At 34.1% G+C, this 15,182-nt stretch overlaps 1 protein-coding gene across 1 annotated transcript in view; it reads left to right on the forward strand.

The window, feature by feature from the left end:
- Positions 1-1,002: 1,002 nt before the first annotated feature.
- LOC149807027 (uncharacterized) overlaps positions 1,003-15,182 on the forward strand; it is a 128,654-nt gene continuing 114,474 nt past the window's right edge. Inside the window, exons 1-2 of the mRNA XM_089950567.1 lie at positions 1,003-1,157; positions 2,315-2,439. Of these exons, the coding sequence (XP_089806693.1) occupies positions 1,019-1,157; positions 2,315-2,439 (264 nt within the window). The 5' untranslated portion in view covers positions 1,003-1,018. The remainder of the gene's footprint in view (positions 1,158-2,314; positions 2,440-15,182) is intronic.

A 15,182-nucleotide genomic window follows, 5' to 3' on the forward strand; every position in this document is an offset into this window, starting at 1 on the left:
GGGGGGGGCACTTCACCCCTCCTCGGACTTTATCTCTAAACATGTTCTTGCCTACATCCGTAAAACTTAATAGCTGGCCACTGATTCTTTTTGCACCCCTGATAGTATTATAGGTTTTTGTCTGTAGCACGACACCACGGGTGGGGGTGGGATGGGATTATGACCGCGTGGGGGATCACTATTTTATGGGGGTCGATTTATTTCATTTCACCGGTCCCACAGTCTCTTGCTTGCAAGATAGAATACTTCCCAGAATAACCTGAATTTTATGACGTGTTGTGTCTCTTGGTAAGGTTCTTGTGTCCCATAGGCTGATATGCCAATAAACAGCGGCCAACAAACCAATCAAACAATCAATGAATCAATCAATAATTTGATCAAAACTTTTAATAACTCCATAGGTGGTGTTATTTTATCAGCCGAATTGTAGTAATCAGTCGTGGTGGTTCACTATATTTCCCTCCCCAAAACACACATTCATGTACGCACACACACAAAGAAGTATACTGATACATGTGCGTTACTGGTGAGTTTCCATCACAGTCGTAACTAACACTTTTGAAAATCAGAATCAGGTTTACACTCATTCAATGTGTGTGTGTGTGTGTGTGTGTGTGTTAGAATTTCACCTTTCATTCCTCTAGCAATGCAAATAATTTTCACAAACACAATAAGGATGTAAGGAAAACTAGGAAGTTCATAACCCAATTTCCTTTGCGTGAACAGCAAAAGTATGTAATGCAAATCAAAGAAATACTTTGGATCCAATCAATTTGAATGAAAGCAAAATAAAAATGTATTTTAATGTTCCTTCGTCAAGTTTATCACGCTTTCGCAAAGAAGATGATGACAGCGTCTACAACGAAGATGATAATGTAGATCTGGTGTGGGCCTAACATAAATTACATTTGAATTACTGATTATCTTAGATAAATACTGTAATAAAACCAACGCATGCGCAATCGTATGAACGGCAATTCTGGACGCTAAAATATGTCTAAGTGGCAAGTTTCTACTGATGTGTATCTGTCGCTGTGTGAAGACGCAGACAATGGTGAAAATGGGTATCAGAAGTACTCACATTGGATGGTTTCTGTTGCTTCTCATGCACGCACGGATTTATTGCAATTCTGATGAGTTGACATCTAAATCAGAAGGTAGGATTTTATTCTTGCACTGAAAACAGTTTGTATGGATCTATTTACTTTTGATGGCTAAATACGCCTGAAGTTTCATGCACTTTAATTGCATACTGAACGAAAATCTCCAGTATTTATTTTTTCCACTAATTTCATACCATCACTAATGCAGGCGCATGTAAATGTTCTAATTATTTAATAAACACATTCGTAAAGTTTTAGTTCTGCAATGATTCATGGAAATATGTATCATTAGTAAAGCTGATTAAGAAATATGTCAGGAATTCAATTAGCAGTATTTGTCTTTGGGTAAAAACGTCAAAACATTACTCAGAAGTAATTGTCTTTAGATAAGTAAAGATGCATACATTGAAAATATGATGTGTTACGACAGGTGTCACCAAAAATAAGTTATACAGGGAGAAATTAGAGAGAGAGAGAGAGAGAGAGAGAGAGTAGCAGTAGTAGTAGTAGTGGTGGTGGTGATTAAGAAACGTGATAGAGCTATCCTTTTAACTAAGTTTTTTTTTTTATTTAAGAAAAATATAGCATACTAAACCGGAGTATTATTATAAAAGCTGGAACGCTATAGTAATCATGTATTGATGTTCTGATTTGATATTCTTACATTCACACAGTAGGTTCTAAAACTGAATTATTATTTTTGTAAGTAATACATTTATATGTTAATTTTTGTGATCACGAATCATACAACTCAGCTTTTATCAAATTGAACACTTTTATTTATTAATTTATTTATTTTTTTATTTATTTAAGGTTCTATACCAGATCCACGTCTGAATTCTTCAGCAGGTCAACAGAATGTGTGTGCGCGCGCGTGCGTTTGTGTATGTGTGTGTGTGTGTGTGTGAGAGAGAAAGAGAGAGTAGTATAGTAGCAGTGGTAAAGAGATCTTATATAGCTATCCTCTTAATCAAAGTTTTGATTTTTTTATTTAAGAAACTTTAACAGAGTAATCAGACTAAAATTGTAAAAGCAGGGACCATGTTTTGATTTGATATTCCTAGATTCACACAGAAACTCTAAAACAATGAAGTTTTTTGTAGCTGCTAAACTGTATATGATAATTTTTGTGATAACGGATGATACATTCTCGTCGTTTTTCGAATTGAATGTATATATTTATTTATTTACTTTTTAATTTGTTTGTTAAGGTGCTATAACTAAACCACATCTGAATGCCCCCTCAGCTCCTCACAATGTGAAAGCTGTTCAAGTCGGAAAGACAGATGTTCTTGTCACGTGGGAAATGCCCAACTCTCATAGAAACCAGAACCTGGTAAGATTACAGATTCATCCCAACCCCAATGAAAAGCTCTTTAGCTGGTGCTTTTTGTACAGGGATATGTATAGGTTATACATTTCAAAAGTCCAAAATGAGCATTAATCACCAAACTCATATATGTTGAAAATTATTAAAATGATAATAAAATGAAGGTTCATTATCTGTAACATATGGAACAAACACGAGATCAAATCTTAGTAACCGTTAACTAACCAAGGCAAATTCATGATATAATACTTCTGATGACAGTTTAGTGTAATTTTATATAGTCATATTTTAGTACCTGAAGGGATACTGCAACTTAGAGTCTTGATAATAATAGTTTTATGTTGGTGTCCCAAGAGGGAAAAAAATTCAACTTTCTCAGTAGAAATATGAAGATGATGAGGCTTGACTGACTTTTTGTAATTTCATGTTGATGCTGACAGACATTGCGTGACGCCTATAACGACTCTTGGGTCTTAAGCTACGTAATAGAAAAGAGCAAAAGCCAGTACGTTTTGTAAAATTCAACAAATAAATGATTTCACTTGAATACAAAATGAAAAAATATAACAAGAACTTATGATAGTACAAATTAAATTCCTAGTAATCATATAATTTCTGACACAAGTCCTAATGATTAAAGTTCTGAATAAACTTTAGTGGTATTCCAAAAGAAATCCAGAAACTAGAAGTGTTGATGTGCCTATGATGGCCTGTGTCTTACTGATGTGCCAATAGTCTTTTGTTGAATCACAATAATACAGTCAAAGAATATGTCTTATTCGAATCTCACTATAAATCCAAGTCTCTATTTTTGAGCAATTTGTATTTCCAGAGAAGAATAACTTCGATTAAACAATTTAAAAAAATAAATCCCAACCCAACTAAAGAAATTGACACAACAATAATATAACTGGTTCTGCACAGATCGTACAGCACGAATGAATTATTTATAGAAAAACAAGATTATATAGTCCTCTATTTGACCTCAGGTCACAATTAGCATTTTCTAAACAATAGTATTATCTAATGGAAAATTTCATTCTGAAATGTACCTAATGCTTACAAGATATAAACCTAAGTCATAATTAGAAGGTCTGTTACTAAAATTATTATAAAAAATGTGGTAAACAACGGGTAGATGGGGCATGTCAGTCCGACGATCAAACTTTAGATGTTTTTTATATAGGTATAAAAGTAATCACATGGCGTATCGTCATTACTTATAATGCTGTAACTGGAGAACGTTGATAATATAATAGGGCCATATTGAATAAGGTCCGTTTCTGCCCCCCTCTCTCTTATTCGTCGTATGATCTATATTATAAGTATGAAGTGGCTTGGTTTAATTTCTCATATAAGTTTTGTGTTCACGTATTGGTTAGCAATGGAAACCATCCCTTAAGAAAATATCTCAGGATATGCACATTTGTAATCTTTTCCATGCATTTCTCATTCATATTATACATCAATAAACTATTAACTACATTTGTAATGAAATAGTTTAAACACTATTTTTCTGATATAATGTTGCATGTAACAAGGTTTTAACCTGTTAAAAACTTACCAAAACTAAACCCAGTATTGTGTGATGAACAAATCTAACTTACAAATCAGCATGCACCTTTGTTAAGTTCACTTGTAATAATAAGACAGCCACTGATAACATCAAAAACTGTGTGCATTTGGAACTTTGTTTGATATGATGGATTACGAAGCCTATATGCTTCTAAGACCTATTATTCGCCGAAAATATTGGTATTCGTCCTCTTCTTCCTGGAAATGAAATATGTTAATTTGCAACACTCACGTGTGCACACACATGCACACTAACATAAGGCTCAAGTCTTTGAAAAAAAAATCAAAACCAGATTGAGTCATGTAGATCGATTTTGTTATCCTTGTCCAAACATTATCCACACATGTCGAGTTTTAAAGCGGGTATCATCAAAATATTTATTTGTCGATTTCCTAAGTCGCGCTTCCTTGTTCACGAAGCAATGTTATCTGTTACTGAAGATCTTTGTGCACAGCATATCGTTTCTACCCTGATAACAGTGCTTGCATAAGCAGATAAGAAAAAGAAAGAAACAATGATTTTATCTTGAATATTGTTTGTATATTTAATCTGATTGCATAGATTCACAATATTTTGTAATGTTATAAATTGTACCTCAAAAACTTTATTTAGTGGAACAGTCGAACATTCCACATTTTAATCTTTAGAAATTGAACAGAAAATAGCACAGGCCAAATGAGTCAACCGTGACTTAGGTACAGGTATAGCGTTGAAATGATTTCTTTTGTTTTTAGTTTTACTGTAAACTGATAATTTGGTGGGATTGGAGAAATGTATCAAACATAGATAAAGTATTTGTATCGGAATAATATGACAAGATTGATCGACAAACTGTAATTTAACATTTTTATTGCCTTTGAACTGGAAATATTAGAGATTACTCTTGGAAACTGCCTAGCAAAAGGATAATTGCGGGTCTTGCACATTTAAATTCCTGGCCTCGTATACTTGCGATTTTTTAAGCAAAATCTCAAACCCACGCTCAAAAATAAGAAACCTTAGCTGTATTCTAACTTTGATTGAAAAAGGAAGTTAAATTAGTAGAAGTTTTCGGATCTTCTAAACTTAGATTACGATATTTCATGTATACTGAGTTCATTGTGCTCAACGTATTTTTGGGTTCTTGTTTAATAAAGTGACTAGCCTTCTTTGCTTTGGTGTAATCTATATCTTATCAGAAAACAAGCCATTCTGATTTAAGTTTAATGTGGAACATTACGAAAATAAAATTAAACAAATACTAGTATCACAATACCTGTAGTTTTATCAATCCCAGGTTGACATGATTGACATCAGACAAAATAATGCAAAAGTTCAAGCATTGATAAGTTGGTACTTGAAACCGAAAATTGTAATCTATTTCACTTGAATGATAAATATCGTACATTAAGGATCCACTTATTGTATTTTCCCGTGCAAGTAGTGTTGTTATGCAGGAAGAAGGTCCACTTGATGTTTGGTCAGGACTATACAGATTAAAACTTCCATTTCAATGTCATTAATGTATCACGATACCGATGTTTAAACCAGCACCCATGGTATGGTGCTAACAGTATTAAAACATTCTTAGCTTTGTGGAAGAAACTTTATAACTTGTTTAGGAAATAATCTAAATCTCCATTTTCTACATAATGGTTACACTTTTTTTTATTAAGACTCTTGCAAAATGAGTTGTTAAATAGGGCCGGCGCCAGACTATCTGGCGCCCTAGGCAATGTTAGATTCTGGCGTCCCCACCCCCCCGAAAATATCAATTTCAAAATTTATAAACATAATGTACATTTGTCTTTTCATACCCAACAAACATATGCGACTGAATCTACCCGATTTTTTGTCCCTGTATGAAATAAACCAGGATAAAAAACGACCCTCAATAAAACTGAAATTTATTTATTTATTTTTCAAAACTGTTGTTGATTTGGAGAAATGCGCCCTCTGAAATCAGCGCCCTAGGCGGCTGCCTAGAGAGAGAGAGAGAGAGAGAGAGAGAGAGAGAGAGAGAGAGAGAAAGAGATGTGTACGAATTTCAGTTATGATTATAAACTGTAACAAGGATCGTATCTTTTCCGTGACTGCTGTACAGCTGAAATACCGATATTTATGAAAGATACATATTTCATCCAAATATTGTTAGATGTATTTCATTTCGTGCACACGCAACTAAATATTGTGACAGATATGCAATTTACCGTTTGAGTTATATATTCCCTATTAGGTACAGTGCCGCCATGCCAGGTTAAGGATCAGCGTTGTAATAAAGATGTGTTTGTTTTGCTGTTGTTGCTTGTAGCGCATTCAAAGTCAGTTAAAGTGCGCCATTTGCACACGAAAAACGGCTGAAGATTTTCGGCTTTGAAAACAAGACAAATGTATTTATTTTGAAAGAACTATATTTGAACAATTAGAAAACACAAAAGGTAGCTCTTGAATAACAAATTCACACCAAGAAAAACATGAATATACATGTGGGGGTATTTTGGATGGTGAATTACGTTACTTCTTACTACTGTAATCATATCAAATCTATTTTATCGTAAAAAGAACCACAATTGCGTATAAAACACATTTATATGATAGATATATGATTGATTTACCAAATAAAACATTTAAGAAACAATACACTAACCAACTCTAAAACATATCGGTCAACTCATTTATACTTAAACAATGAAAAGGAAAATAGACGCTTTTAAGAAAAAGTGGCTATTTTTCAATGTTGATACCCTTTTATTTTAAAGTCTAAAGACCATTTAATTAAATCTGTGCATTTGTTAACCATTTAAGATAATACTTAACAATTAATATGACTTGAAACTTTACCAAACAGATATTTATTAGACTTTACAGAAGTAGTACTATTTGTAACGTAGTTCACAAAAGTCCATAAAATATATATCCTTGTTATTTATGTTTAAACTGGAACCATTGTAGAAAAAAAGAACTTTTGGGTTATGATTATTTTTTGTTACAATGATTTGCAATATCTTTGCAATTATATTAACACATAAAACATAAAATCTTTTAAAATGTTACATTAAATTCCCAACGCGAAGAAATATTCAAAAATCCCAAGTTTCACAAATGAAATTGTGCTGTTCACAACGGTTTGAACAAAGATAAACAATGGGCTATGATCATTTTACACCATTAAATGTTTTGGAACAAATGATTGTGTACTCAATACTGTTATATTGCTTGTATAAAACACAAATGATGCTGTAACGTAATTCACTAACGTTTTACTGCACATGGTCGCTTCAGTATATATCCTGTTGCATGTTCATGATGTACAGTCAAAGTCTGTCAAATAGATTTCTGACCTTCTCAAGGTCTCGTCCTGAGAATTTAAACATATTGCGGGTCTTTCCTTGCTTTATCGGCTCATCCAATGAGCACAATACGTCGGAACTTGGTATCCAAATCTGATCTGGTTTCGCAGGCCATTTGAAAGAGTTTTTTCCAGCCACCATGAAATTAATATTATATTCCTGGTCGTCTTCGTCGTATTCTAAAACTTGTCCAACGTACCACCTGCTTTCATAAATCGCTGCTACGTATGTGTTGACTTGATAAAGTTCATCTGTGTTTATTTTATTGCATTCCATTAGTTCTGTAGCCTGCTGTTCACTTTCATCATGTCCTGTTGTTTGTTCAGCTTCTGAATTTTGGACTATGTTGGTTTCGCTCAACTGATGTACTGTCCATCCATCACATGCTGGTACTGGTTGACCGTCGACGAAACACTTATCACAAAAGCATGACGTATTCCTCACAGCAATGCTGCCTTCTCCAAGTGGAATAACTGCATGTACCTGTATAGTACCCTTCACTTGCTTTCCGACAAGATTCGAGAGTTCTTCATGGGCTTCTGTACATTGAGACTTTGGGACAAATATGTACTTAAGTGCGCTATTTTCCTGTGTTTTCCCCCATTGGAAAAAATCATCTGCTGACTGAATTATTGCCGAGTGTCTTTTGACGGCCATATCAGCTAGTCGTTTGGCAGTACCCCCGACCCCGTCACAGGGGCCTTTCCCGTGTCCAGCTTCAAAGTATAACCAGGAAGCTTTAATACCGGGAAAGATCGTATCATGATGTGCTACTATAGAAAAAATCTGCTTGTTTCTATACTGTGACGTAGGCGAGTCCGTCATATAGTGAACCATTTCAACATTCTGTAATACAGCTTTCACTTCTTTTACAACATGCTTCATGATTGCAAAGACTGTCGATGAAGTGTGAGACAACTCATCAGATACTACTACTAGTGATTTATGCTTTACCTTTACCTCATCTTCTTTATCCTTGGTATAAATTACAACTGGATGCAACGTGACAGCATTCTTATCAAAATATGCTGACTGGATTTCTTCCGCAAACCCGCAAGTATAATTTTCTGCGAAATCCATGTGACATATGGCATGTGTTGTCGGCAGTATGTCTTTCAAACGTCTTGACTGACCGTATTGTTCTTTGACTCTGTGAATATGTTTCCTAAATTCTGTCAGTTCTGATCTCAAAAGTGCAACAAAGTCTGTCTTACTTTTCTCCACTGATACTATTTGCATTCTTTTAAAGAACTTTCCGTTTTTCTCAACGTCTACCCTCTTCCATTCTGAAAACTTGATCTTTTCTTCGCTGATACTTTCTATTCCTTCGACGATTTCTTCGTCTGACCTTTGCTCAACGTAAACATCTGGATTTTCGGAGGTCGGAATGCCCAAACTTTTAAGTGCCTTTAACTCTAAAACCATGTTTTGGTGTCGTTGACATAAACATGTCTTTCTGTTGCTAAATTTGACAACGCTAATATGTTTAGGTCTCATTCTTCTAAATGTTGTCAAGCTTATCTTTGTGTCGCTGTTTTCCGCTAAAAACTTTCTGTGCAAGTTATAAATATAATCATTCAATGTTCTTTTCTGTTGGTGTTCGTCTCCTCTATTGGCATCTTTCTTCCCTGGCAGACATGTGCTGTTATTATCCCTCTCCATAAACAGCCTAACTCTTGTCCTCATTGATTGTCGTTCAGCATTAAGTCGCTGTTTTTTAATGCTCTTTCCTACCCTTGCTTTAAGCAACTGTTTTCTATGTACTCCAAGACTTCGGCTAATCTGCCTGCCCATTCTGTATCGGTGAATAAGTTTACCACATATAACTCCCAATGTTGTTCTTATTTTAGCTTTTCCTTTCAATCTCTGTGCTGCCTCTTCAGTGTCTCCAACTAAACAATTTTGAAAAAGGAGTTTTTGTCGTACTTTCTTTCTTGATCTTGGAGTCATATTGAGTTGATTTAGTTCCGTAATAGCTCGACTTTTCGGTGTGGTAGTACTAGGAACACCTGTTTCAGTGTCAGTACTTGGTTGTGGAGTTCTAATTGTATCTACACGTGATGAAGATTTATTGAGTTTTCTATTCAATCGTTGTACTTTCTTTCTAAGTGTAGCATTTCTTGTGTTTAGTGTCTTAACTTTCATGTCTAAAGTCTTTATCTTCTTGTTTGCTCTTGATAGAGATTTATTTGTTCTCCTTTTACGCTTCTTTTCGTTGAAATTCATTTTGACAAAAAAAGGCTGTCCAGGGGTTGATGTGCTTGGTACTTCCCTATCTGTTGTTGAGTCACATGGTCCAGGTTCTTCGTTAGATCTCATTTCTGTTTCGTTCTGATCTTGCTGGCGGTGCTGTGTGCTTTTTTTCCCTTGACGATGTTTTCGCATGCATTGTCGTATCTTCTTCCGTCTTTTAGACAATGATCGATCAGAAAGTTCTGTTGTTGGTACATAATATCGTTTCACTCTTTGTACCTCCCTTTTTAGGTATTCTTCGCCTTCTTTTTCCTTTTTCCTCTCTCTGTATCTTTTTTGCCGTTCAGCATTGCTCATTCTAGTCATCTCCTGAAAGCAGTTAACGAAATATGCAAATCATTAGATGTTGGTGAATTACGTTACACAATAGTGAATTACGTTACACTAAACTGTGTGCCTTCACGTGACGTAAATACAAATGGAATCAATATTCCATGTTCACAGTTCTTCTGTATATTATATATTTTGTCGTTTTATAATGATTTTCGCTGACAATTGATGTTATATACTAAGTGTTCTTCTTGTTAAATAAATGTGTACTTACGAGTGATGGTAATGTTTACACCAGAAAATGTTTTAAATGTCTCCCGCTTGGCAACTTCCGTTTTTCAATAAACGCCCGTATGTTAGACGGTGTCAGAAAATAATGTTTCCAGGTAATTTGTTCCTAGGAAATAGTTTTAAACCATGTTTACTGAATATACCGTAACGTAATTCACCGCAACGTAATTCACGGACATAAGCATTTTCAAATATATGAGAAATGTTACAACAGCTAAAAGCAATGTTTATATGGCAATTATGGTTAACATAAGTGTGTTTATAACTCACAGTGTTTGACGCATATACCATATACTTATTATGAGGTAGGTACCGTAACGTAATTCACAATTAAATGCAAAAAATTAAAAATTGAAATCAAAGACTGGTTTTTAGGACAAAATTATTCCTACACCTTTAAATCATGATTTATAAATATTTCGAAGCATTAATGTACATATTTGTTCTGGTACCATTACTGTATTAATCAAATATGTTTGCAATACGGCTATCATAAAATTGTAACGTAATTCACAGCATTTTATGGGACACAAATAATTTGTTGTTTTTTTTTAATTCCAAATATACTGACATAAAAACAGAGTGTTTTTATCAAAATTCAGACAATTCTCTATCATAGAAGACTTATTTCACTTATTTATTTCGCTACAAATTTTCTTGCCATGTAAATAAATTTAGTACCCCAAATTTGTGACACAATGGTTTTTACTGTGTAGGCTTCAAAATGAGTCCGTGTTGACCAATAAATGAGTCAAACAGAATGTTATTGTTATTTTTTCAACTCGTTATTGCCTAGGGGATAACTTAAAAGTCAAATTCCCATCAAAAATATACTATTGGTCATCAAAAAAACGTCTGTGACCCCGATATTTGTAATTGGCGCACTTTAACTGACTTTGAATGAGCGGCATCTTTAACACATTAATGGCTATATTATAATGGGAAAACGGGAGCCACACGACTTTCCCAAGGACAGGTTAGGGTTCGATATAGCTAGTGATATGCTAAAAGTGCCTTAAAAACCATCTTTATTGCTATTATCTATTATTTGCCACATACAAAAGATTAGTGCAATAAATATTTTTTTAAAAATACCCTTCAGAAATTTGAACCTGGTTCTACCGTTTGACTGCCGGACACTTTACCAAAGCTTATATTGGCTTACACTGTCTAGCTTGAAGTTGACATGTAGCTCTGATAAACAATCTCTATTTTAAATGACTATTTTAATATTTTCCCTAAATTTTAAACGTTGTTTTCATTGTTTTGAAGAAAACGAAGTAGCGTAGACACATTTTATAAGCTTCAGACACAATGCATACTTTAAGGTATATTTGTAAAAAAAAATATCCGTCTACTCAACGGAAGTGCAGGCCCATTCTTTTTAACGTTCATACTGTTATACCTTGAAGAAATATTTGACTAAATTGCATTTTATCAAATTTATTTAGCTTTGACCATACTCAATGGATTGTATCAAGCTGTATATTCGAATATGTGTGTATGTTTGTGAAGAAATGCACTGCAGCCGAGTCAGCCATATGTTATTTAAATTCCCCACATGATGGATTGTCTCATAACATAACTTTATATAAAACGTTAATACTTTTGTTATACTTCATTTTTAAGCAACAATAATCTATTTATGTTCTTATTAGTTATGGCATCCATTACGTGATAAGCTGACAATGATGCACAGGTACGTTATACAATAAAATGTTACACATTATAGACGCCGAACAATTTCTGTTTACTTCTTCTGAATCCCCACTTGTGCCTCTCTTAAACTTTGATCCGTATGCACAAGGCAGGATACAATTTTGAACGGATAAAAACGTAAGAAATAAATGAATAAGATCGTTTAAAATATTTTTGTTCTTTCTCCTAAATATGCTGAGTTCAATACTGGTTGGAATGGAATAAAGTGGTATAGAAACCGCATTACGATGTATATACACAAATTGCAGACGGAGATACCAATAGTGCGAAAGCAGGAAAATTCTGACACTATGTAGACCGTCAAACGTATGAATGTTATCTTGTAGCATCAGCGCATCCATGCTCCACGACGATAGTGTGATAACAAGTTTGCTCATAGAAAGGGCGCAGTTTGCGTAAATTTGTTCGTGGAGCAAAACTGCACTCTTGTCTAATTTGGACTATAAAGTTGACACGTGCAGCATTTATTTTGAAATTTCCAACGTCATCCAATATTCGAGTGGCGCTTTTCAGCATAAAATAGAAATCTATAAACATAATGAATGCAGGAGAGTTTAATTATGTATCTTGAATAACACAATTCAGACAAAGATCAGAAAATGTTACAATATTTACTTTTTCATAAAACTGCGGCCAGAAAAAAAGTCGTTATTTAATAAAGGTCTTTAGTACTTCGAAGATAAGTAATTTAAAGGATTTGGTCGGGGGAAATTAATATCGCAATATTTAACTATGGTTGTAAGGTTTTTGAACTTAGTAAATTTTATTAGCACGCGAATTGACTTTGCATATCAAGTAGGGACTGTAATATTAACATTAATAACATTAATATAATATAGCATTATCATAAATTTAGTATATGTAACACGTACAATAACACCCCAAGACGTCACAAATGACGCTATAACGTAACACAAAGGAAATGATCGAGGAATCCGAATGTATTTCAGTGTTATTTAAATCCACTATTCTGCGTTTTGTGCAAACAAAATAAGTATTTTTCGTCATACAATAAACATTGGCGCTCATTTCAAACGAAATTTAATAATTTCAATGTTTTGCTCACCAAGAACACACAATAAAAGTTCAGTTTGGCTGGGATCAGCCTGCTCTTTAAGGTCTGCTTGGAAAAGTCCACTTTAAGTTTGGTTTTCGTTGAGTTTTGGGGGTTTTGCTTTTTATTGCACAGACATGTAGCATGATGTCCCACCTAGTCACATTATCCTGACACCAGGCTGACCAGTACTGACACTAACCTCTTAATGTTGAGCGCCAAGCAAGGCAGCTGTTAGTACCATTTTTGTAAGTCTTTGGTATGACTCGGCCGGGGATCGAACCCAAGACCTCCTGCATCCGAGGCGGACGCTCTAACCACTGGGCCACCGGAGCGGTAGGATACGTTGTAACGTTGTTAGAATTTGTTGAGCTCAAATGGGCAAACTATTCCAGTGAATAAATTCAAAAAGGACAAACAGTTTAAATATAATAAAAAATGGATCTTTTTTATTTGTCTCGAAAAAACATTGTGATTCCTAATCAATACTGTATACTAAGAAAACTAAGTGTACCTATGTCTTGATTATTTTTCTTTTTCTGTATTGATAAGATACTTAAGGCCATTTTTACAAACAAAATTTGTTTTTGTTAACAAATACAAAGACTCCATGTATGACGCACAATTTCGAAGTAAATCTGTTTTGCCGTTACCAAACTGGAACAGAAAATGTTACAACCTGACATTACACGAAACGTTAGATTCACGCCAAATATAGACCCAGTTTGACAATCTTGCAACTTTAACTGCCTGTGTATATTTCTTCACTTTTTGTTAGTTAATAAGTGTGGATCTTGGTCACTGAAAATGGCGTGAAATTTTAATTTAGTATCTCTCACAGATTGTAAACCAACCTCACACTCTTGAGTATTACTTTTCCAATCTGAAAAACAAACTATGCAAGGTTGTCAGGACATTTTTCATTCTTTGCTAAATTTGGTATATTTAGTCACCGCTAAATTCCATATTACTTTACCATGAAGAAATGGAGCATGTAAGACAGGAGAAAAGACAGACAGACACAATGATAACTGTTAGCATTGTGAAGAAAGTACATCGATAAAAATGGACATTTAAGAAGCAGAATAAACAGAAGAACCTGTTCCAGCAAAGAAACTTAATCGTAGACAAAAAGAAACTGACTTTTGTTTATGTATTTTAAACTTTCACTGTGATTCGTTTTTAAAGGATATACCAAGAGGCATAAGTGTCGATAAGTCTTCACATTTTTCAATATTAATAAGATAATCAAATATCACTTTTATAGACAAAACATTCTTTTCTTAACATGTACAATGCATAGCTACGATGTACATCAGTTTTCCCACTTCGAACAGAAAAATGTACAACCTTACAGTACAAAAAGATTTAGCTTTACATCCATAATATAAGTCAAGCATGTTGTTCTGAAGCCAATGCCTGTCCCTATGTGTGTGTCTGTTTTTCTCTCCCTGCTGGTTAATATCCATAGAAGGCAATGTTTGTATATGTTTTTAAGTACTCCTATCCTATCATTTTCTCTTCTTTCACTTGCGTCTGACAGTATATAAGCACGTTTGTACGTATAGCGTGTGTGTATACCAATCCTTTTCTCTTTTTTCACTTCACTGATCAGATTCTGGGTATTATAAGGGTTGTAGTGGATGGAAAGTTTATTTATAAGGGGATGATACAAAATTAATAGGGGAATAGGAGAAGTAGCGGATTTGGCTTTGTTTAAAAATAGTTTAATTTCTTTTTCATCCAACTGCTTTTGCATCCTATGATTGTGTCATAGTATAACAGCATGTGTTATATGTGTATATTCCTAGTCAGTATGTGTTGGTAACTGAAACTGGTGTATTGATAGAAAAGTGTGATCATGTTCCTACCCTATTTGTTGATTAGTAAGTGTATGTATTCTTCATTCTAATCGGCGTGAAATGCTTACAAATTGCCAAATAAGCTATCAAAATAATTTGCTTTACAACATGAAAAAATGCACTTTTCGAATCTTTTTGGATATTTTTCCAGTCTTTGCTAAATTCGGTATATATAATCTCTTTTGAATTCATTGCTGCTTAAGGCATTTAAGTATTTCATTTAGATAACACCATCTTTCTTCAATTTTACCAGACGGTTTTAGTATTTTAGTATCCACCAAAGTCCTTGACAATTTAGCAATTATAGTACTAAATTAAGTGTGGGGAACGATGTAGTATTCGCTAAGGTCTGGAACAGTTTCGTAATTTTACTACTACTTGTACTCTATGTCACT

This window comes from Sinohyriopsis cumingii, chromosome 1 (genome assembly GCF_028554795.1).
Source record: "Sinohyriopsis cumingii isolate HCF-2022 chromosome 1, ASM2855479v2, whole genome shotgun sequence".
Classification (NCBI taxonomy): domain Eukaryota; kingdom Metazoa; phylum Mollusca; class Bivalvia; order Unionida; family Unionidae; genus Sinohyriopsis; species Sinohyriopsis cumingii.